The sequence below is a fragment of the Megascapheus bottae genome, chromosome 3 (genome assembly GCF_031878675.1).
Source record: "Megascapheus bottae isolate mThoBot1 chromosome 3, mThoBot2.hap1, whole genome shotgun sequence".
Classification (NCBI taxonomy): Eukaryota; Metazoa; Chordata; class Mammalia; order Rodentia; family Geomyidae; genus Megascapheus; species Megascapheus bottae.
In genome coordinates, this window is record NC_143511.1 from 20,437,967 (window position 1) to 20,461,746 (window position 23,780).

At 41.3% G+C, this 23,780-nt stretch overlaps 1 protein-coding gene across 1 annotated transcript in view; it reads left to right on the forward strand.

Moving 5' to 3' along the window:
• The window catches only part of Trpm6 (transient receptor potential cation channel subfamily M member 6), a 131,718-nt gene that overhangs the window by 59,494 nt on the left and 48,444 nt on the right, over positions 1-23,780 (forward strand). The window contains 8 exon segments of the mRNA XM_090329291.1: positions 474-754; positions 3,281-3,509; positions 8,009-8,161; positions 10,227-10,373; positions 15,131-15,259; positions 17,531-17,782; positions 20,684-20,965; positions 21,256-21,422. Coding sequence (XP_090185417.1) covers positions 474-754; positions 3,281-3,509; positions 8,009-8,161; positions 10,227-10,373; positions 15,131-15,259; positions 17,531-17,782; positions 20,684-20,965; positions 21,256-21,422 — 1,640 coding nt within the window.

The window sequence follows — 23,780 nt, forward strand, 5'->3', positions numbered from 1 at the left end:
TACCCAGGATGACTTTGAACTATGATCCTTAGATCTCAGCCTCCTGATTAGCTCGAATTACAGGTGCGAAATACCAGTGCTGGACATGGTCTCATGCTTGTATTTTTCTGTGTATGTGGTACTGAGGAATGGAACTCAGGGATTTCTGCATGCTAGGCAAGTACGCTACCAACTAGGTCACACTCCTGGCCCCTTATGTTTGTGGTACTTGTCCACTTGAGCCACACTTCTACTCCTGGCTTATCGATGGGTGATTGGAGAGAAGAATCTCTCAGATTTATCTGCTTTGGCTTCCTTTGAACCTAAATCCTCAGTTCTCAGCTTTCTGGGTAGCTGGGATTACAGGTGTGAATCTCCAGTGCCTGGTTTTCCTCGTATTACTTTTCAAAAATATCTCTAGGATACTTGCATTGCATTAAATGAACAAACTTCATTTGAGTATTTGAGATCCTATTCCTATTTCCATTTTCCAGCAGGAAAAATCTGGACTCCCTAATAAATCAGGGAAGCAGTCAAAAGAAACACAACACGTAGAGGACTCCGAGTCTGCTGGCTTTATCTATCCATACAATGACCTGCTGGTCTGGGCTGTGCTGATGAAGAGGCAGAAGATGGCTATGTTCTTCTGGCAGCATGGTGAAGAGGCCACAGTCAAGGCAGTGATTGCTTGTATCCTGTACCGAGCCATGGCCCGAGAGGCTAAAGAGAGCAATATGGTGGATGACACTTCTGAAGAGCTGAAAAATTACTCAAAGTAGGTATTCCCTCTGCACTTCCTACTAGACTTGGGTAGTAATTAGAATGGTTAGACACTTTCCCGAAGCTTAATATTTGTAATTAGACTTGTCGTGTGCATTAGTCAGGGTTCTTCGGAAAGATAAGACCCCGCCTCCCCCAGTAAGGATGTGTAAGTAAATATGGGACTTGGGGTTTATTAGAGAAATGGCTTCTGGGATTGTGTGGCTGAAGTTCTGTAAGGTCAGTGGGCTAGAAACTCTGGGACACTGGTGGCATGGGTATGAATCTGAAGACCTAGCTAGGTGCCGGTGAGGCTGGTGAAGGAATTACTGGTGTAAATCCTGGAGCCTACTGGCTCTGGAACCTGGACTTGCATGTCCAAGGCAGGGGATGAGTGCATCACAGATTCAGGGCCAGAGACTAATTTGTCTTGTTTATTTATCTTATTTTTGTTCTCCTTGGGGTTTAGGCAGGTTGATGTGCCCATTACACTGAGGGAGAGTCTTCCTCTTAGTTCTTGTGGAAACAAAAACTATAGACACACTCAACATAATTCTTCACAGGGTTTCTAGATATATCTTAATCTAGCCAAGTTGACTGAATGTAAACTATGAGGAAGAGATTTTTCTATTAAAGCATTTAAAAAATATTTTATTTTATGTTTTTTCTATGGAGATAGAGCCTTTTTATGTAGCCCAGGGTGGCCTGGAACTCATGAACATTTTACCTTTGCCTGCCAAATGCTGGGATTCCAGACTGGCAACACCATATGCAGTTAGTTTAGGATTTTAAGGACTAGAAGGAGGAGAGATGGATTTGAGGTCAGGAAAGCTGGGCTGATCCCAAATCCAGATGTTTACCAACTGGACAAGTCAATTAACTAGATTTCTACTATCTAAATTCCTAGCTATAGTGTGTATGTGTGTGTGTGTGTGTGTGTGTGTGTGTGTGTGTATACATAGATCCTCATATGTGTGTGTGTGTGTGTGTGTGTGTATGTGTATGTGTATGTGTATGTGTATGTGTATGTGTATGTGTATGTGTTCTGAGTTCAAGCCCTAGGATCTATGGGCTATCCTTGATCATTTTTACTCAAGGCTAGTACTCTATCACTTGAGCCACAGCTCTGCTTCTGTTTTTTTTTTTTGGGGGGGGGGTGGTGGGTTGGTAGTTTTGTTGAGGTAAGAGCCTCATAGACTTGCTTGTGCAGACTGACTTTGAATTACAGTCCTCAGATCTCAGCCTCCTGAGTAACTGGGATTACAGGCATGAGTAATTTGGTGCCAGGGTAGTTAATTATTTGTAAATGAATGGTGCTAAGAGGCCCTCCAGACTTTCAAAGCCTTTAATGCTATTAAGACTTGTTAGGTGCCAGCAGTTAACATGTAACTCATTTGTGGAAAGTTACAACAATAAAGAAGCAACAGAGAGGAATGGCAGAGGATAGAAAAGATTAAAAGTCTTTCAAATTATTGTGATTACCAAAGTGTGAGTCATGAGTACAGAAGGCAAACTAATGGAAATTAATATATAATCTTGATTTAAGATTTCAAAGAATGACTTATTTGTTTTCATACAAAACAACTTCTTGGAAAAGTCCAGGAGAGTGTTTGCATGTCTGGCTTCTTATTTGTCATCAAATTATTTTGTCAGAGTAAGTAAAAAAAAGAAATAAATCAAGTTTCCAAAATGTTCCTTGGTAACTCATTTAGATTTGAACAGTGTTTTCTGTATTATTAAGAAGACTACACCTGGCTGTACATCTAGTATTGAATGCCTTCCTTCTATGTGCAGTTCAGATATAAAGTAACTCTACACACTACAGTGTAAACACACTTGATCTGAGAATCCCCTTTGCTAACCAACCAGTTTCCTAGTTTTTGCAGACATTTTAAAAAAAATTGTATGTGTGTTCCAGTACTGGGACTTAAACTCAGGGACTGGGTGCTATCCCTTAGCTGTTTTTGCTCAAGCCTGGCATTTTATTTGAGTGATAGCGTTACTTCTGGCTTTTTGGTTAATTGGACATAAAACCCTCATAGATTTTCCTGCCTGGGCTAGCTTTGAACTGCAACCCTCAAATCTTAGCCTCTTGAATAGATAGGATTATAAGTGTGAGCCATTGACACCCTGCTGCAGAGGGGATTCTTATTTAAAATAGAGTCTTATTTTGCTCTCTCTCTCTCTGTGTGTGTGTGTGTGTGTGTGTGTGTGTGTGTGTGTGTGTATGTGTGTGTGTGTTCTGGGGCTTGAACTCTGAGACTAGATGCTGTCCTTGAGCTTTTTTGCTCAAGGCTAATACTCTACTACTTAAGCCACAGATTCACATCCAGCTTTTTCTGACTAGTTTATTGGAGATAAGAGTCTCACAGACTTTCCTGCTCAGATTGGCTTTGAACTACAATCCTCATATCTTAGCCTCTCAAGTAGGTAGAATTGCAGGCATAAGCCACCATTCGCTGGTGTGTTTTGCAGTGTCCAGTCCAGTCTTTTCAACCATTTCTGGTGTCCTGGCCTACCTCTCCATTCCCTGGTTTTCCAGGCAGTTTGGCCAGCTGGCCCTGGATGTGCTGGAGAAGGCATTCAAGCTGAATGAGCCGATGGCCATGAAGCTGCTGACGTACGAACTCAAGAACTGGAGCAATTCTACCTGCTTGAAACTAGCTGTGTCTGGAGGGCTGCGCCCCTTCGTGTCACATTCCTGCACCCAAATGCTGCTCACAGACATGTGGACGGGGCGCCTGAAGATGAGAAAAAACTCTTGGTTGAAGGTAAATTCACTGACCAAAAGGCGTTGAAGGTTTAGTAGTTTCCTGTGGAAGTGAGAACTCTTGAGTGCATGTTCTTTTTTCATCCTGGAAGGGTGTCTTTCAGAGCAGGGCCTTATACTTGATCCTCCCAGGGGACTCTTAGAAAACTATTTCCTCTCCTATTGTCACAGTGACTCTGCAAATGGGGGGATAAATGAACATTTCTCACACTATGTCCAGCACAAAGCCATGCTCATGTGAAGGTGGTTACAAGTTAAGAACACGTGTAATTAACTGCCAGTTTAATCAGAGTCATACCAGGAAGCTGAAGTATATTTTGCCAGGAAGGGGTGGGATTTAAGGGGGCTGGGGACAGATGATTGGGGAGAGATAAGGACATAATATTCACTGTACAAAGGTGAAACCGGAAAAGTGTGTGCGTGTGCCTGTGTGTATGTGTGTGTGTGTGTGTGTGTGTGTAGATCCCAAACAAAATGACTATTTAAAAACACATACTGCTGGGCATAGTGGCTCACACCTGGAATCCTAACTACTCAAGAGGCTGAGATATGAGGATCACAGTTCAAAGCCAACCTGGGCACTAAAGATTGTAAGACTCTTATCTCCAGTTAACCACTAGAAAACCAGAAGTGGTGCAGTGGCTCAAGGGTTAGGGCAGTAGCCTTGAGCTGAAGAGCTCAGGGACAGCCCCACGACTGACAATAAACAAACAAACAAACAAACAAACATACATATGCATACATATGAACATATACGTTATGTATGTGTGTGTTCGAGGCTGTATATACATACATATATACACATAGCTATTGATATTAGATAGATAGCTACAGATATTAGATACTAGATAGATAGACACAGTTGGTGGTGGCAGTAAACTCCAAGTAATGAAAAATAGAAGAGCTTTTAGTTTCCAGTAGGGACATTATAGAAATAAGGGGAATGTTATTCAAAAACTATGAGCCAGGCATCTTTGTCTCATGCCTGTAATCCTAGCTCCTTAGGAGGTTGAGATCTAAGGACTACAGTTCAAAGCCAGCCCCTAAAGGAAATTCCATGAGACTTTTACCTTAAATTAACCACAAAAAAAAAAAATGTCAGATGTGAAGCTGTGACTCTAGAAGGTAAGCCTTGTGGAAAAATAGCTCAGGGAAAGTGCCCAGGCTCCAAGTTCAAAGTTGAATTAGCACAAGGAGGGAAAAAAAAGTGATATCTGATTCCTGCAAATGTGGCTGTGATTCTACTGTTTGCCCATGATGTTTGTGTATTCAGTCTCTCATTCCTGTATCTATTTGTCAAGTTATTTAGTTTTCTTGGGCCTAAGGATGCAATAAAATCTATATCATAAAAAAGTGATATCTGATCAATTCTTATTTAGCAAGATATTGAAGAAATGTAACTGGAAGTTGGAGGCCAGAGACCTAACTTCTGTAAATCTGGCTACTGACTCCAACACACTACTGAAAGAGAAGTGAAGGGTTCAGAGAGATTTGTTATGTGGCAAGGGCACACTGTGGGAAGAGGAATGTAAGTACTTCAGCCCATCCTGGGCTAAGGACATGAACTTTAGGTTTAAATGGGGGAAGATCACCCTGCACTAGAATTAACGCCAAATGGATCAAAGACCTGGAGGTAAAAGCCGACACACTGAAAACTCTACAGGAAGGAATAGGAGATACACTAGGCCTCCTTGGCACAGGTCGAAACTTTCTTAATAAAGACCAAGAATCACAACAAATCAGAGAAAGGCTGGATAAGTGGGACTGCATTAAACTGCAGAGCTTTTGTATGGCAAAGGACATAGCTAGTAAACTAATCAGGAAGCCTACAGAGTGGGAGAAGATCTTCACCAACCATACAGCGGACAAAGGCCTCATATCTAAAATATATCAACAGCTCAAAAAATTGAATCACTCCAAAACTAATCTCCAAAGTAACAACCATCCCATTAAAAGATGGGCCAAAGACTTAGTGAAGTAAGCCAGACTCAAAGGAACTTAGGCTCAGTGGTTTCCCTCATTTGTCATAATCAGTAGAAACCTTGGGCTCTACTAGCAGAGATGTGCAATAGAGCAAAACCTTGACACATAAGGCCATATAGTATGAAGCTAATTGAAAGGACCTCCAGGATATTGAAACAAAAGCCATATAATAAATGATTGTTGTCCTTAATGTACTATGTTATCTCTCATCTCTTTTGCTGTCCCTTGGTTATATCATATTGTTACAGTATCTCACTTTGTTATCAGATATATTGGATATATTTGTATTTGGTTATTTGAAATTGGATAGGGAAGGGGGGAAAACCAAGCTGGGGGGGTGGGGGGGAGGGTAATGGGGACCAAGACATATGAAAGGGTATCAATGTATGTGAATTAATGCACCTTCTATCTGGCAAATATCATGTAACCCTTTTATTAATTACAATAGAAAATATAAAAAAATAAATGGGGGAAGATCTGGAAAGGGGTACAGAGCTGTGCATGATTATTAAAATGTGCTCACCAGTGTAGTGCCGTGGTCACAGGTGAACAGAAGCGTGGCTGGATGTTTGTTATCTCAGCACTGGTCATTATAAGAAAGTCATTGCTAGCTGGGTCCTGCTGGCTCACACCTGTAATCCTAGCTACTCAGGAGGCTGAGATCTAAGGATCACTGTGAAGGCTGCTGGGGCCAAGAAGTCCCTGTGAGATACTAATCTTTGATTAACTACTCAAAAGTCCAAAGTGGTGCTGTGGCTCAAAGTGGTCCAGCGCTAGTCTTAAGCCTAAAGAGGCGCAGGGACAGCACCCAGGCCCTGGTTTCTAGCCCCACATATAACAAAAAAGTCATCATTTCTTATAGCGCAGTGGGCAGCTTCAACTCCTGTGCTGGGATGCTTAGTCTTCAGGCCTGTCCTTCCTGAACTCCAAGGTGACTATAGAAGGAAATGGCTCTGAGCAAAGGGCACAGATTCAAAGGAGAGGTAGAAATGCCAAATGTGAATCCTGCTCTAACATTTGTGGGCCCAAGTGAGGAGTCAGTATCTGCCCCCTCCCCCCTTGGCCTTTTTTTTTTTTCTGAAGTAGATGCTACAGAAAGTGCAATTGTCGGGGGAAGTTCTCTGTTGATGGATGTTGAGTTCAGAATTGAAAATGATGAAGTAGAGATGTGAATGGGTCTCTCTCTCTAATTTCTTATCTCTGACAATAACTTTGTTTAAACATCCAAGGGGGTGAACTATGGGGGATCATTTAGCTCATGGCCATGTCTTATACATTTGTGTGTATGTGTGTGTGTGTGTGTGTGTGTGTGTGCGCGCGTGCGCGCGCGCCTTGATCTCAGGACCTGGTGTAATCTCTGAGCTTTTTTTTGTGGGTTGTGGGGCTTGAACTCTGGGCCTGGGCACTGTTCCTGAGTTCTTCAGCTCAAGGCTAGTGCCCTGCTCTTTGAGCCACAGCACCACTACCCCTACCCCTACCCCTTGAAGTTTTTTTGCTGTTGTTGTTTGAAGCTGGTACTTTACCTCTTGCACTGCAACTCCACTTCTGGCTTTGTGGTGATTAATTGAAGATAAGAGTCCCATAGACTTTTCTGCTTGGGCTGGCTTTAAACTGTGATCCTCAGATCTCAGACTCCTATGTAGCTAGGATTACAAGCATGAGTGTCCTGTACATTTAGTATACTAGAGGTCCTTATTCCTGAAACTTTACTTACGTAATTTTGTACTTCACATCACACACACACACACACACACACACACACACACACACACACACAGAGCTAGACAGAGAGAGAGAGAGAGAGAGAGAGAGAGAGAGAGAGAGAGAGAACTTAACACAAGTAAGACTGTTTCCTATCTAAACAAAGGGTGAGTTACTTAAGATGCCTGACTTATCTTCTTAAAGTCTCAGAATGCAGTAAACCATTGTTCTGCAGTTCTTAAAGCCCAATTATCAGCCAGGCTAACTCCAAGTGATGAGAGTGTAGTAATTTCACATAGAGTTATGTGAAAATTTACTTAACTGCTTTTCATGTGATGGGCTCCAGCCTATTCCTGGGAAATGAGAACTGCTGTGATTGACCTGGACATTGATGAACCCTATTTACATGCCTAGAGGTACACAGTGGGGAAAGGAAATGGGGTGTGAAGCCTCTTCTGGATATGGAGTTGCCATAATGTTATAATTATTGTGTATGGTTTCACTACTTTTCCCTCCCCAAACTAGAAAGGTCATATTGTACGTTGGACATCAGGAAAAAAATAAACAAATGTGTTAGAACTGGAGAAAGTCCAGAGAATCTTTGCAGGAAAGCCAACTTTAAAATAAACCCCCAAAAGGTTATTTCAGCATGAAAAAAAAATACAATGAAGATTAACAAGGGTGTGTGTGTGTGTGTGTGTGTGTGTGTGTGTGTGTGTGTGTGTGACATCTCTTATGTGTTTAAGGTCTCAGTGTTATTCTCTGGATAATAATCTTGTGTATCTTCTTCTTCTCTCATCTTGTTTTCTCTGACAGATCATCCTTAGTATTCTTGTGCCACCGACCATCCTGACATTGGAATTTAAAAGCAAAGCTGAAATGTCACACGTCCCCCAATCCCAGGATTTCCAGTTTACATGGTATTACGGTGACCAAAACCTTAACACCACCAAAGAAAATGTTTATGTGGTTAGTACAGTATCATTCTGAATTCTGTTTTTGTGAATTGACTGTACATGAATATATATATATATTTATCCATAAAGCTTATTCAAATAGGAATCTTTTTGATGGGGACAAGCATAAAGTCTCATTATTTAGCTTAGCTTGGCTTCTAATTCATAATCTCCTGTCTCGGAGAGGCATGCATTCCCACATCTGTCTCCAGTAATTTGAGTCAAACAATAATTTTCTTTGCCATTGCATTTGAGTCTCATGATGTGTCCTGCATTATTCTACAATACCTCTTACTATCTATTAGGCATGTAGTTCTCTTCTGTCTAATCAGAATTTCATTATAAACTGGATAGACAGGACATTAGTGACTGTACAGCAGACCTAATTCACTCCAATTAAGCAATACATTCCATTTCTGCTTTCAAGACAAAAGAAAGGGCGTTTTTATATCATTTTTCCTGGGAGAATAGTATCATAAATTGACCTACTACTGTAAAGAAGCAGTGGTGAAATTCTCACTTATAAAGATATACATTAAGAATTTGTGCTGATTTTCACCGGTCCAATCTGCAGAAAGTTCCCTAGGTTACACTTGGTGGATATCAGTTATTTTACTTGAATCCTTATAGATATCTAGAGTGGCTTCTCTAGCAACCTATGTTCATACAGTCATGTGCACACAAGCCCCACAACTTTTAAAAAATTTAAAAAATGCAATATTCCTGTGAGGTGTAGCAAGAATCTTCTCTGGTACATGTTTAATGTCTTTCCTGTTTTCTTTTCTTTCTTTCTTTTTATTTATTGCCTCACTGAGGCTTCAATTAAGGGCCTCAAATGCTATCTCTAAACTATTTCACTCAAGGCTGGCTCTCTACCATTTGAGCCACAGCTCTACTTCTAGCTTTTTTTGCTGGTTTCTTGGAGATAAAGAGTCTTATAGACTTTTCTGTCTGGATCAACTTTGAACTCCAATCTTCAGATCTCAGCCTCCTGAGTAGCTGGGATTATAGGTCTGAGCCACCACCAGTTCCTGGATTTAATATCTTTTCTGATATGCATTTTGCTTTGTTACAATATTTATTATAATGTTTGAAGGCGTATTCAGTAAATGCTAGGCAGAAAGTAATTATATAATGTTTTATTAATGGCATATGTTCGTGATTATTTTGTGCCTCTGTTCTGATAGGCTAATGTGTCTGCTAAATTATTTTAACAATCACTATCGTTTGGGTAGGTGTGCATTATTTTCTCCTTTTACTTCCTCTTCTTTCTCCATTTCTTCTTCCTCCTTGCTTTCTCACCTTTCTGCTTCCCTGTCTTCCCTCCCTCCATTCTGACTTATAGTTCCACCTGGGATTTTCAGAATCCAAAAGGGCAACTACATTCTAAACATGGCTTTTTTTCTCTCTCTCAAGACTAGCATTCTACCACTTGAGCACAGCTCTACTTCTGGCTTTTTGATGGTTATTTGGAGATAAAAGTCTCATGGACTTTCCTGAGTAGCTGGGATTACAGATGTAAGCTATTGGCCTCCGGCTGCCTAATGTTTTATGTACCCTTGTATTAATGTATTGAATGTTTAACATATGCTTGCATTCAGGAATGTATTTATCATCCATTATCATCCATTATCTAGTTCACAGGGATTTGTAAATCTCTTTGAACTCTAAAAGATATCACTGCTAAAAAAAATTAAATGAGGAACACGAACGTCTTACAACACTTAGGACCACTGACTTTGAGTTTGATCAGCTTGCACTTCAGAATGATCCTGTACCCCTCAGTCAAAGAGTCATATAAGACATGAAATGTTTTGCTCTCTTCAAGCTTAAAGCTGGAGTTTGGAGGCTAGAATATGATTATTTTATATCACTTATTATATGTTTTGGATATCTATACTGTTCATATTTACGTCAGGCACCTGATAGAAAATTATTATTTGTGGCTGTTACTGTTGCTGTTATTATTACTGTCATCATTAGTTCTTGGGTGGGGATTGAACCTGGTTGTCTCCTTCCAAGCAAAGCAGGAACTCTCTTTGAAATGCATGGCTACAAAGTTGTTGTCTGTTTTACAGAAAGACTGTGATTTGGAAAAGGGGCTCGATGAGAAATTGAGTGAAAATCAGCAATTTCATGTAAGGAAGGGACCCCAAGGCCTTCCCTGGACGAGGAAAGTCTATGAGTTCTACAGTGCGCCCATTGTCAAGTTTTGGTTTTACACGGTTTGTGTCTTTCTAATTTTGTTTGATTAATAGTGGATAATTTTGATAATGATATACATGATCCTTCAGGTTGGAATAAATGATAACAGAGTGGCTGAGGAGGACTGGAGGAAAACAGGGAAGACAGAGCTGTGGGAGTTGGAGGGCAAGCTTCTTCCTTCTTGGGTGCTTAGTTAGCACAATAGCATTGAGCATTCAGAGCAATGAACAAAGAACAAACTTGAACTTGGCAGTGCTGTTGGTAGCATTGTCAGATGGGCAAATTCTCTTCCCCTCCTCTTCTGCTTCCTCCTCCTTCCTCCTCTTCTTTTTCTTTCAGTTCTGGGACTTGAACTCGGGCCTGGGCACTGTCCCTTTTATTTTTGCTCAAGGCTCTACCACCTGAGTCAGAGCCACTTCCAACCTTTTCTGTGTAATTTATTGAAGATAAAGGTCACATGGGCTTTTTTCCTGGGGTGGCTTTGAACTCAATCATCAAATCTCAACCTCCTTAGTAGCTAGGATTACAAGTGTGAACCACCACCAGCATCTGACTCTCTCTTCCCATCTTAAACAAGAAAATCATGAAGTGAATCAGATTTCTTTTTCTTTGTAGGGATAATGTGTTATACAGACGAAAATTACAAGTATTTTTTTCCTTCAGGAGAATATGCTTCTGAGGGCCGGGAGCACAGCTTAGAGGGCGAGTGCTTGCCTACCTTGCAAGAAGCCCTTGGTTTGATTCCTCAGTATCACATACACAGAAAAAGCCAGAAATGATGCTGTGACTCAAGTGGTAATGGGCTAGCCTTGAGAAAACCAAAGGACAGTGCTCAGGCCCTGAGTTCAAGCCCCAGAACTGGCCAAAAAAATATATGTATATATGCTTATGAGTGAACTGAAAAGAACCAAAAGTAGAAGCTGAATTCTGTGATCCACTGCTAAATTTCATTTATAGAGAGTAAAGATTCAGAGCAAGCATAAACTGTACTATAAATACTGTGTGTGCTTTTCACATATATAGTAGTGCTTATTTTTCTAATGCTTTAAGTTCGAAGACCCATGGCTTTCTGTTCCTAAAGCATTTGAAGTAAGATTATAAAATGATCTCTATCTAAGTATATGTTCTATTGGCACTTCGAGGTATTACATGGCCAACTATTTTATATACTTATTGAGTAAATATGTAGGTTTGAATAACTTGTGTGTAGTTTTGCACATCAAATATCTCTTCAAACAATGAGATTTTATCACCTTCATGAAGATACAATGAAATATTTGAGCAATTTGATAAGAACTAAGAGAAAATCTTAGCTAAATCAAATAAAAAAGTATTAATCTAAAAACATTAGAAACAGGTGCCAGTGACTCACACCTGTAATCCTAGCTTCTCAGGAGGTTGAGATCTGAGGCTAGGGGTTTGAAACCAGCCTGAGAAGGAAAGCCCATAAGACTTTTATCTCCAGTTGGCCAGCAAAAATCCTGAAGCAAAGTTGTGGCTCAAACCTGAAGCATCTGAGCAAAAAACCTAAAGCACTGAGCACCAACCAAGAGTTTAAGTACCAGTACTGGCACAACAAACAAACAAGTAAATAAACGTAGGTGCAAACTCTGTTGGTGACCATGTAATTAATCAGATTTTCTGGTGCAAAAGGTAGTCATATTTGTCTCACGTATTAAACATGCCTGTTCTACTGTTCTACTTCCATGAATTTATTGACAATAAGAACATTAGATAAGATTATAAAGCTATGAATCTCTAGGTATATATACATTTATTACTCTTTATCTGCAGAGATTAGAAGTCTAGGAAAAACATACACAATTAAAAATTAAATGAACATTTATTAACTGTCTGCTAGGTATCACCTAGAGTGCTGATTTTTTTCATATATTTTTATTGTAATTAATAGAAGGGTTACATTATATTCTCCAGATAGAAGGTGCATTACTTCACATACATTGATACCCTTTCTCATGACTTGGTCTCCATTTCCCTCCCCTATCCCCTACCCCTCATCTTGTTTTCCCCACTTCCCTATCCAATTTCAAATAGCCAAATACGCATATATCCAATATATCAGATAACAAGGTGAAATACTGTAACAATATGAGATAACCAAGGGACAGCAAAAGAGATGAGGATAACATAGTACATTTAGACTGCCGATTTTTTTTAAATCTGCAAATGCTCCTTTTTTATGAGGATTTACAGTAGGACAGAACTTTGCTATTACCCAGAGTATTTTAATCAGCACAAAATAAAAGTCCCTCAAGTCAATGAATTTGAAATGGTCACAATTTATTGAATTTAAGAATCTGAATCTAATGAGTGATTGTTGTCCTTAATGTACTATGTTATCTCTCATCTCTTTTGCTGTCCCTTGGTTACCTCATATTGTTACAGTATCTCACTTTGTTGTCTGATATATTGGATATATTTGTATTTAGTTATTTGAAATTGGACAGGGAAGGGGGGAAAACAAGATGAGGGGTGGGGCTGGGGGAGGGAAATGGGGACAAAGACATGAGAAAGGGTATCAATGTTTGTGAAGTAATGCACCTTCTGTCTGGCGAATAAAATGTAACCCTTCTATTAATTACAATAAAAAAATTTTAAAAAAGAATCTGAATCTATGGTGGGTACTTCTTGGACAGGCTTGGTGCATACACTTACTGTTTCCTGGGGTGATAGTGGTGGTGGGAGGAGGGCCTCACTTCCTCTTGGCTTGCTGCCAGATTGCCATTCTGTATTGGAATGTACAGTCTGATCTGGAAATTCAGATGTCAAATCCTTAGGATAGTGTCTTCTCCATTCAATTGAGAACAGTGACTTTTATTCTCAGCACCAAATCCTGTGATAGAAAATGGTAGATTCTTACACACTTCTCTTTCTCTTTTGCTTTTGTATTTGTTTTGTGCTGGTACTGGAAGTTGAATTCAGAGCCATGGGCACTGTCCCTGAACGTTTTGGCTCAAGGCCAGTAGACCACATGATACCCTCCCTTTTTTGGGGTAGTTAATTGGAGATAAGAGTCTCATGGACATTCCTGCCTGGGCTAGCTTTGAACTATGATCCTCAGATCACAGCCTCCTGAGTTGCTAGGATTACAAATGGGAGGTACTAATACCTAACTCTAGTGCTTTTCTTTTTAATTTTATTTACTTTTTTCACCTCTGCTCCTCAATGTCCTGGGAGTAGAGACCCAGGAGGCAGCATTGTTGTCTTGAGTAAGCCATAGGATGGGGAGCAAAAGCCCAAATTCTGGCTAAATGGGGCTAGCCTTTGCCTGATACGCTGAGATTTTTCCAAGGATAATATATTTCCCTTTAATACTATGGGCTGGTCTTTTCCTGAGGGCCATTTGCCAGACCTGTGAGTTATCTCTGTGGGGCCTCCAGGGTGTAACCTCCTTATTGCACTGACTACTCTTGCCTCCCCACCCCAAGGCTTCTGCCCTAAGGCAGGAAAGGAGCAGTGGAAAATGAGGCTAGAGGACCATTGAAGGCCAAATGGTGAGGACCTTTGAATCAAAGATAAAGGAAGTGCTTTCTAAGTTATTTTGTCCAAAGGTTATTTGTGTCTCCATTTCAAAGGTAGTGTTACAAGCGTAAAATAAAAGCTCAAGCCGTGAAGTAGGCTTGTCCCCATCTCACAGAAGGCTGAGAGAAGAGGATTTCCAAGAGTCTCTGGGTTTGAGGCCAGCCTGGGCAACATGCTGCAGGACTCTATTTCAGAAATGTAAAATATGGCTAAATAAATCTAAGCAATTTGAAGAAGAGAGGAAAGGAGATGAGCTGCCAGTAGTTAAACAGCCATCGTAAGGTGTTGATCACATTTGGTGCTAGGGATAAGACATATTCCTGGATGCTTTGAACCTCAACCCTCAAATCTAAACTTCCTGAGTAGCTAGGATTATGAGCCTCCAGCACCCAGCTCCAAGTTTTATATATATAATTTTTTTTTTGCCAGTCCTGGGCTTGGGCTCAGGGCCTGAGCACTGTCCTTGGACTTTCTCAAGGCTAGAACTCTACCACTTGAGCCTCAGCACCACTTTCGGCTTTTTTCTATGTATGGGTTACTGAGGAATCGAACCTGGGTCTTTGTGCATGCTAGGCAAACACTGTACCACTAGGCCAAACTCCTGGCCCCCAAGTTATATTTTTATGTTGTACTTTTTGAAGATCATGCTTGTGTTTTTTTTTTCTTTTTTATCTTTTTTTTTTTCGTGCTGCTACTGGGGCTTGAAAACATGGCCTTGTGTTGTTTCACTCATGGCCTTTCCACTTATGGCTTTTGCACTCAGGGCTAGTGCTCTCATCTTTTTATCATGGCCATAGTTTCAACACGGGAACTTGTACTGTAGATTATTTCACAGATACAAGTGACCTTTCCTGCCCGGGTACACACTTTATTGAGATCTATTTTAGGCTTCCTGTTTGAGGTAATAGGACAGATCTCTGCAGTTACCACACCCAGCATTTTCCGTTGAGGTGGAGTCTTGTGGACAGTTTTCCCCCTGTGGAAGTCTAGAACTGAAATCCTCCCTCTATGAGCTTTCCATGTGCTTAGGAGAATAGGCGTGTGCTGTTCTGCCCTGCTATTGATGGAGATGCAGACTCATGAAATTTTCTGTCCAACTGTAATCATTCTGACCTGGGCTTCCCAACTAGCTAAGATGATTGCCGCGAGCCACCAGCAGCAGCTCCATGCTTGGGTTTCTCTGGCAGTCCATGCTGACTGGCACTCACATTGGGAACTACTTGTTTTCCCGCAGATGGCATATTTGGCCTTCCTCATGCTATTCACTTACACTGTCCTGGTGGAGATGCAGCCCCAGCCCAGCACGCAGGAGTGGCTTGTGATCTTTTACATCTTCACCAACGCTGCGGAGAAAGTGAGGGAGGTGAGTTTTCTCCTGTGCCAGTTTTCTTTCACACATCTGGAAGAGATCGGTTCAGCTCCTGTGACTTACCCAGGGAGGTGAAGGAGAAAGAAAAGTGCTGATTCTGATTTGCAGGCTACAAGAAGATTACTTGGGGGAAATGTTCGGAGGTTAGCCCTTTAGCCTTCCTGTTGATGGCTGGACTTTGAAAGCTGTTATCTTAGCAGTTATACTTAGCAGTCCCAGGGTGATATGTAATACAGTCTATCTGTCATTAGACCTTCCAACCGTTAGATTCCTACCTTGTCAATGGTGTTTTTGTTTTCTTTTGTAGGACTGATTTTTATCACCTAGCAATATCTCTGGGTTATCAGTAACTACTCTTAGGAGTTATTCATGGAGGGTTGAAGTTACATCCCATAAGAAATTCATTTATGGCATTTCAAAGTTCTTTGTGAGTTACCTTGGAGAATTGAAGCTGAAAATTCCCGTGGGACAAGCTGTCTATGAACCAAACCAAACCAAATTTTTCTTTCTATCTATTTTGCCATTCGTCATTAATACATTAACATTCTCATGTGGCCATTACTATAATTGCAAATGCTGATGGTTTAGACTGGTTTAGACTGTGTGTGTCTGTCCCTTCACATCTATGCATTTAAGTCTATTACTTTTAAATGAGATAATTTGACCAATAGCTATGTAATAAGTAAGTGTAGTCTTAGTTATTATACCTATATTGCCTGATAGCTATGAGGTGAGATTTATAAATGATTTAGACAATAATCCAGGGAAGTACCTTTATATGAATTCTGCCTTCTTATTATGGTATGGGTGTTTTAGGGGAAGTAGCTTAATGGATTGACAGTTCAGTTTAGCTTGCACAGTATTTCAGGGGTAGTTTCTTGTAATAGTGAATGGTATGAAGTGTTCCTAATAGTTTACAACGATGTTTTCAGGGGTGGTGTTGGTTTCCTTGTTGTCAGTTGATGCCCATTGCACGGTGGTGTGTGTTTGATGAATGGAGCTGGAGCTTACAGACCATTGTAATAGTGAGGCATAAAACATCTTGGTTTCTCCATGCTGGCTATGAATCAATGAAAGCTAGACAGGAACCTTTTCTTTTTCATTATAGTTAGGTTTGCTAGTGATGATCCAGCCTGAACACCATTAACTCGTGTATAATTCAGTATCATAGACAAGTTTCAAATCTCCTTGAAATATTGTTTGGTGGGATTTCTTCCTTCTTTCTCCCCTCCCTTCCTTCTTGCTTTTCTTCCTTTCTTCCTCCCTTCCTTCCCTACTCTCTTCTTTTCCTCCTCTCCTTTTTTCTCTCCCTTTCTTCCTTCTTTCCTTCTTCTGTTTTTGCCAGTCCTAGGGCTTGAACTCAGGGCCTGAGCTCTGTCCTTGGGGTTTCTCAAGGCTAGTGGTCTGTCACTTGAGCCACAGCACCACTTCCAGCTTTTTTTCTATGTTTGTAGTACTGAAGAATCAAACCTGGGTCTTCGTGTATGGCAAGCACTCTACTACTAGGCTAAACTCCCAGCCCCTTTCCTTTTTTTTATTGTAATTAGTAAAAGGGTTACATGATATTTGCCAGATAGAAGGTGCATTAATTCACATACATTGATACCCTTTCACATGTCTTGGTACCCATTACCCTCCCCCCCTTTCCTTTTTTCTTTGTGCTGGCAGCTACAGCTTCACTTCTAGTGTTGGGTTAGTTAATTGGAGACAATAGTCTCATGGACTTTTTAACCACAGACCTCAGATTCCAGGCATGAGCCACCTCTGCTCAGCCTTATTACTCTTTCAAAGTATGGTTGATGATTCTGATGAGATTTTTGGTTCTTCCCCTCCTCTAGGATCTTGTATGTGCTAGACATGTGCTAGAACCTGGGGTCTTGATGTTGTAAGCATGTTCTAGATCACAGGGCTTTGTTCTCAGCCTTGAACCTAATTTTTTTTTTGGGGGGGGTGAGTCATGGGGCTTGAACTTGGCCTGGGCGCTGTCCCTGAGCTCTTCAGCTCAATGATACTATCCTACCCCTTGGGCCTGGGTTATTGTCCCTGAGCTCTTCAGCTCAAGGCTACTGCCCTATCCTTGAGCCACACCCTACTTCCCTTTTTCTAGAGGTTAATTGAAGATAAGAATCTCAGGTCCTTTATTGCCCACGCTGGCTTTGAACCTTGATCCTCAGATCTCAGCCTCCTGAGTAGCTAGGATTACAGGCGTGAGCCACGGTGCCCGGCTTTGAACCTCATTCTTGAAATTTCCCTTTCTCCTTTTAGATTTTTATTTCAGAACCTGAAAAGTTTACTCAGAAAGTGAAGGTGTGGATTAGTGAGTACTGGAATCTGATGGAAATGGTGGCTATCGGCCTGTTTTTAGTTGGTTTTGGCCTTCGTTGGGGTCTCCCCCCATGGCACACAGTGGGGCGACTCATCTATTGCATCAACATCATCTTTTGGTTCTCAAGGCTCATGGACTTCTTTGCTGTCAATCAACATGCCGGTCCATATGTCACCATGATTGCCAAAATGGTGAGTACAAGCTGATGTCATATGCAGGTATTCTTTCTTAGTTTTTTCTTTTCTGGTGGTACTAAGGTTTGAATTCAGGCTTCTGTTCTTGCTTATGTAATATTCTGCTGCTGAGCTATTTATGAAATCCCTTTTTCTTTTCTTTCACTGTTTTCCTTCCTTTCTTTTTTTTTTTGTGTGCTGGTGCTGAGATTTGAACTCAGGGCCTGGACTTTGTCACTGAGCTTCTTTTTGCTCAAGGCTAGAAATCTATCACTTGAGCCACAGCTCCATTGCTGGTGTTTTTGATGGTTTAGTGGCGATAAGAGTCTCATAGACTTTCCTGCCCAGGCTGGCTTTGAACTGCTGTCCTCAGAGCTCAGCTTCCTGAGTAGCTAGGATTATAGGCATGAGCTGCCAACACCCAGCTTGCTCTAGTTATTCTTGAGATACAGTCTTGCTTTTGCCCACGTCAGCCTCAAATGGCTGCTTCTCATTTCAGCCTCTAGCAGAGCTAGAATGAAAAGTGTGAATCCTGAAATTGTTTCTAGAAGCAAAGGCCATGAGATAATTTCATCACTACTTTCTAGGTAATTACAGACACATATTTAAGAAACATTATTGGATAACCATATTGTATTGTTGGTCCAGATAACCAATCTATCCTTTTGGTTAGGCCAGATGCTATGTGTTGAATCTAAGCACAATAATCCCAGAGAGCTATAGATTAGGTTCGTTCCCTCCCCCCCCCCCCTCTCTCTCTCTCTCTCTCTCTCTCTCTCTCTCTCTCTGCCTCTCTCTATCTCTGCCTCACTCTTTCTACCTCTCTCTCTGCCCCCCTCTCTCTTTCTGTCTCTCTCTTTCTCTTTTTGCTGTTCCTGGGGCTTGACCTCAGGGCCTGACTGCTGTCTCTGAGCTTCTTTCCCACAAGGCTCTCTAGTATTCTACCACTTGAGCCACAGCAACATTTTCTGCTTTTTCCTGAGTAGTCTATTGAAGAATCCCATGGACTTTCCTTCCTGGGCTGGCTTTGAGCCATGATCCTCAGATCTCACCCTCCTGAGTAGCTGGGATTACAGGTGGTTCTGAACCCCCTGGAGTATCAGTTTATACTTTTGCCATTCACTGTTTCTCTGGTACTCAGTGTGTGTGTGTGTGTGTGTGTGTGTGTGTGTGTGTGTGTGTGTGTGTGTAGTTTGATCTTAGGACTTTCAGCTTGCTAGGCAAGTGTAACACTTGAGTCAAACCCCTAACCATTTTGCATTTAGTTAGTTTTTTTTTAATGACAGGGATTCACACTATGTGAAAAACAATTACCTCCTATGTAGCTGGGATTACAGGCATGAATCTCCAGACGTGGCCACCCTATTATTAATAGTACTTATTATAGGAAGGACCCTGTGCTAACTTCTTTGTATATATTAACTAATTTAGTCTTTTTAGCAACTTTCTCTAACAATAAGTCTTCTCCCCCTTTTATACTCAACAAAATAGAGGTTAAGCATATTTTTCAAAGACCTACATCTTGGAGCCAGGATTTCAAAGTGGGTCATCTGCATCTAATATTCCATCTGAGCTTGTTATGCATCGGCCTTTCCATCCCAGACTTAGCCCGTAGATCAAGACCATCCTCAAGTTTTCCCTCCTAGCATACTCATTGTCGGGAAGGGGCAGGTTCTGGAGGGTGAGGCATTGTGCAAACCTAAGGGATATGAACCTTCAGGACTCTAAAACAGACTTTTCCTATGTCACACTTTTTTTTCTCCTATAGCAGAAAGCATTTCTTCGCTTGTGGTGCCATCGGCAGCTACTAGGTGAAGGAGGCTGGAGTTACTAGTCCATCTCAGGGGAAGCCTCACTGGGCGTGTGTCTAGGTAGACATTTAGGGTTACGGAATCCCCTACATGTCAGTGTAGGGGCTCCTAAGGTGGCCTGGAACAGGGAATGAGAAAGATGGAGAAAGTCTTGGGGTGAAGGTTCATCACTCTGGACCAGAAGTGATGCCTGTCATTGTTGTTCCACTGGCTGAAGTGGCTCTCAGGGGCCCAGCCTAAGGACAACAAGGTAAGCAAACTCATGGAATCCAGAGGAAATGTGTGGTCAGTACGTGCTCAGTAGAAGAAAGGCAACTAGCTGGATTGATTTCTCAAAATTATCTTCCCAGAACATGGTTTGGGGAGGGAGGAGTCGTGGAGCTAATTTTCTTCACTTAACCTGTGGCCCCGTTGATGAAAAGTCAGGTGTTAGTGAGTAAACATTTTGCTCATTTTAGTACAGGTTAGAGAAAGAAGAACTGGGAGTTGGTAGCTCATTCATATAATGATAACTACAGAGGAGGCTGAGATCTGAGGATCATGGTTCAAAGCCAGCCTGGCTAAGAAAGTCCTTGAGACTCTTATCTACAAATTAACCACCCCAAAGCCAGAAATGGAGTTGCAGCTCAAGTAGTAAAGTGCTAAAAAAAAAAAAAAAAAAAGCTCAAGGACTTGAGATAAGAAGCTCAAGGACTATATCCATGTCCATGTTGGCACAGAAGAAGAGGAAGAGGAGGAAGATGAAGAAGGAGAAAGGGAAGGATGAAAAGGAGAAGGAAGAGGAAGAGGAGGAGGAAGAGGAGGAGGAATAGATGGAGGAGGAGGAGTAGATGGAGGAGGAGGAGGAGGAGGAGGAGGAGGAGGAGGAGGAGGAGGAGGAGAGACCATACCTCTACATTCAGTACATATATCGTTATTCAGAGTCCACTGACTTGAAGCACATACTGTGAAGAGAAAACAGTTTTGCCAAGGAAAACTGAGCTGCTATGGACTAGGGCATTTTAGGCATTTTAGATTTTATTGTCAATAACTATGAGTGCTGAAGTGCTAGATGCATTCTGGATTTTACGTGTGTGTGGGAGCTCAGCTGTGTTGTGGTCTGTTGCAGGCTGGAAACATGTTCTACATTGTGATCATCATGGCTATTGTTCTGTTAAGCTTCGGGGTGGCACGCAAAGCCATCCTTTCACCCAAGGAGCCTCTGTCTTGGAGACTTGCTAGAGATGTCGTGTTTAAGCCATACTGGATGATCTATGGAGAAGTCTATGCTTCTGAGATAATTGGTATGACTGGGATTTCACCAGCAGACACAGATGGATCTATTGTAGACATCGGTAGTAACAAAAAGATGTGGAAAGGAATAACCTTTAAAATGTATAAAGAGCTGTGTGCTGGTGGCTCCTACCTTTCATTCTAGCTACCCAGAAGGCTGAGATCTGAGGATCATGGTTTAAAGCCAGTCAGGACAGAAAAATCTGTGAGACTCTTCAATAAACTACTAAAAGAAAAGAAAAAAAGCTTGAGCTATGGCTCAAGGATAGCTAGCCACTAGGCTCCAAGTTCCAGCCCCAAGACTGGAACATGCACACACACACACACACACACACACACACACACACACACACACACACACACACACACACAAGGCATTGAAGCAAAGTTAATGGGCTGAGTGTTAAGGATCATGGGATGGTGATGCGTCTGATCTCTCGTTCTTTCACATCCTTTGTAGTTTGTACAAACGAGACTTCCTGCCCGCCCGGCTATTTCCTCACCCCGTTCCTGCAAGCTGTCTACCTCTTTGTGCAGTACATCATCATGGTGAACCTGCTGATTGCTTTCTTCAAGTAAGTGCTCCCCTTTCAATGTGGCCGACTTAGGAAAACAAAACAGAGGCACGTAGGTTGGGTATGCAGTCCATGTTTTGATTACTATGGGTTTTTAAAGAAATTATTATTATTATTATTATTATTATTATTTTTGTGTGCTGGTCCTGAAGCTTGAACTCAAGGCTTTGTCTTTGGCCCTGAGCTTATCTGCTCAAGGCTAGTGCTCTACTACTTGAACCAGAGCTCCCAAGCCAGCTTTTTGATGGTTAACTGGAGGTAAGGATGACAGATGTGAGCCACAGGCTCCTGGCTAGTATAGGATCTTCTTTAAAAAACAGAGAATTGAGCCCGAGCATGTGTGTGTGTGTGTGTGTTTGTGTGTGTGTGTGTGTGTGTGTGTGTGTGTGTGTGTGTGCCTGTACTGGTCTTTAACCTCAGGCTTCATGTTCTCACTTTCTTTCTCACTCAAAGCTGATACCCTACTTCCTGAGCCACACCTCCAGATACAGGGTATCAGCTATTATAGTACATCTATATTATTATTATTAATGATTATTATTATTATTATTATTTTGGATGTGTATATGCTGATATTAGGGCTTGAACTCAGGGTTGAAGCAGCATTTGTTAGCTTTTTCACTCAAGGCTGGTGTTCTGCCACTCAAGCCATACCCCCCTACCAAGTTTTTAGTGGTTAATTGGAGATAAGAATCTCACAGACTTCCTGCTTGTGTTAGCTGGAGATCTGAGTTGATCCTCAGATCTCCGCCTCTGGAGTTATAATCTAGGATCACAGGGATAAGCTACAGGACCTAGTACAAATATATTTTATTTTTGTATCAGATGACTATTCTCCTGGATATACATTCCACAAGGTCAAATATCTACATTTTTGTTCGTGAATCTATGCTAAAACACAGGAAATAACATCTGGCCTGTATTTGTTTAATAGATGAAAGCAACCAAGAGAAGCAATGGGTGGGGGCTGGTAGTTCTAAAACACAGATGCTGGCAGTACCTGAGGAAATTTATTCACTTATCTCACTAAGAAAAGTAAAAATTGATGTGAAGTCTAAAAAAGTGGAGAAGACGGGTGCTGGAGATAGGCAAAATGAATCAGCATGTAAAATGCTGGTTAAGGAGAACACATATCTTCCTTCCTTCCTTTAACATTATATGTTAGCCTGGATCTGGTGGTTCAAGCCTGTAATCCTAGCTAGGCTGAGGATTGGGGATTGAAGCCAGTACAGGCAGGAAAAGTCTATGCGATTTTTATTTCCAATTAACCACTAAAATGCCGAAAGTGGAGTTGTTGCTTAAGTGGTAGAGCACTAGTCTAGAACAAAAAAGCTCATGCAGAGTACCCAGGCCCTGAGTTCAAGCCCCAGGACTGGGGAAAAAAAAAAGAGTCTGATGTACGCTGTAAACATTAGCATCTGCTGAGAAGCTTGAGTTGAAGACATGGAAGTGGTCTTCAGAGTGGCTTATGCATGAGGATCTCCTGGCAGGAGGATTCCCAGAAACACAGATTAGTGCTCACCCACTCCAATTCAAATCCAGCAGTTCCAGACTGCTCTCGGGAGATGTCGGTGTTGCAGGTTCAGCGAGCACACTTTGAAACCAGTGTTCTAAACTAGTTGTCTAAGTGTTTACCATCTGTGAAGTGACTCTTGTTCATTTCCCAGGATAGTTCTGGTTCCTTCTAATCATCACTACAAAAGTTATTTTTATTTATTGAGTTCAGATCCCCTCCATACTCAAGTTCTACTTTGGCATCTTTCTCTGCAGAAAGTTAATTTTGTTGTTCTTACCACAGTGTGAAAAGGGATGTTCATTACTCTTTCCACCCACATTATGTTGTCTATGTGAGTAGTATGCTGTTTTGAATCATTGTCTCATGTATCTATCATAATTTCCACCTGGCATTCTACAATATCAACACTGACTGTTGTCCTTAAATACTTATTATTTAAGGGAAAAACTCAGGTAAGGGGCTATTCTTATTATAAAGTTAATATGAACTGTTTATAAAACTCTTTGGAAGCTCTGCTTATGAGTTATTTTAGTTTTTTTCTCTATCTCATTTTCTTCATTAATACTATTTCATTGTTTCGTTTTTTTCCTTGTCCAGAGACTTGAACTCAGGGCCTGGGTGTTGTCCCTGAGCTTTTGCACTCAAGTCTCATGCAATACCGCTTGAGCCATATCTCCACTTCTGGCTTTTGAGATGGTTAATTGGAGATAAGAGTCTCATTGAATTTTCCTGCCCTGGTCAGCTTTGAACTGTAATTCTCAGATCTCAGCTTCCTGAGTTGCTAGAATTATAGGTGTGAGCTACCAGTGTCAGCCTCATTTAGGTGTTCTAGCTACAGTTAT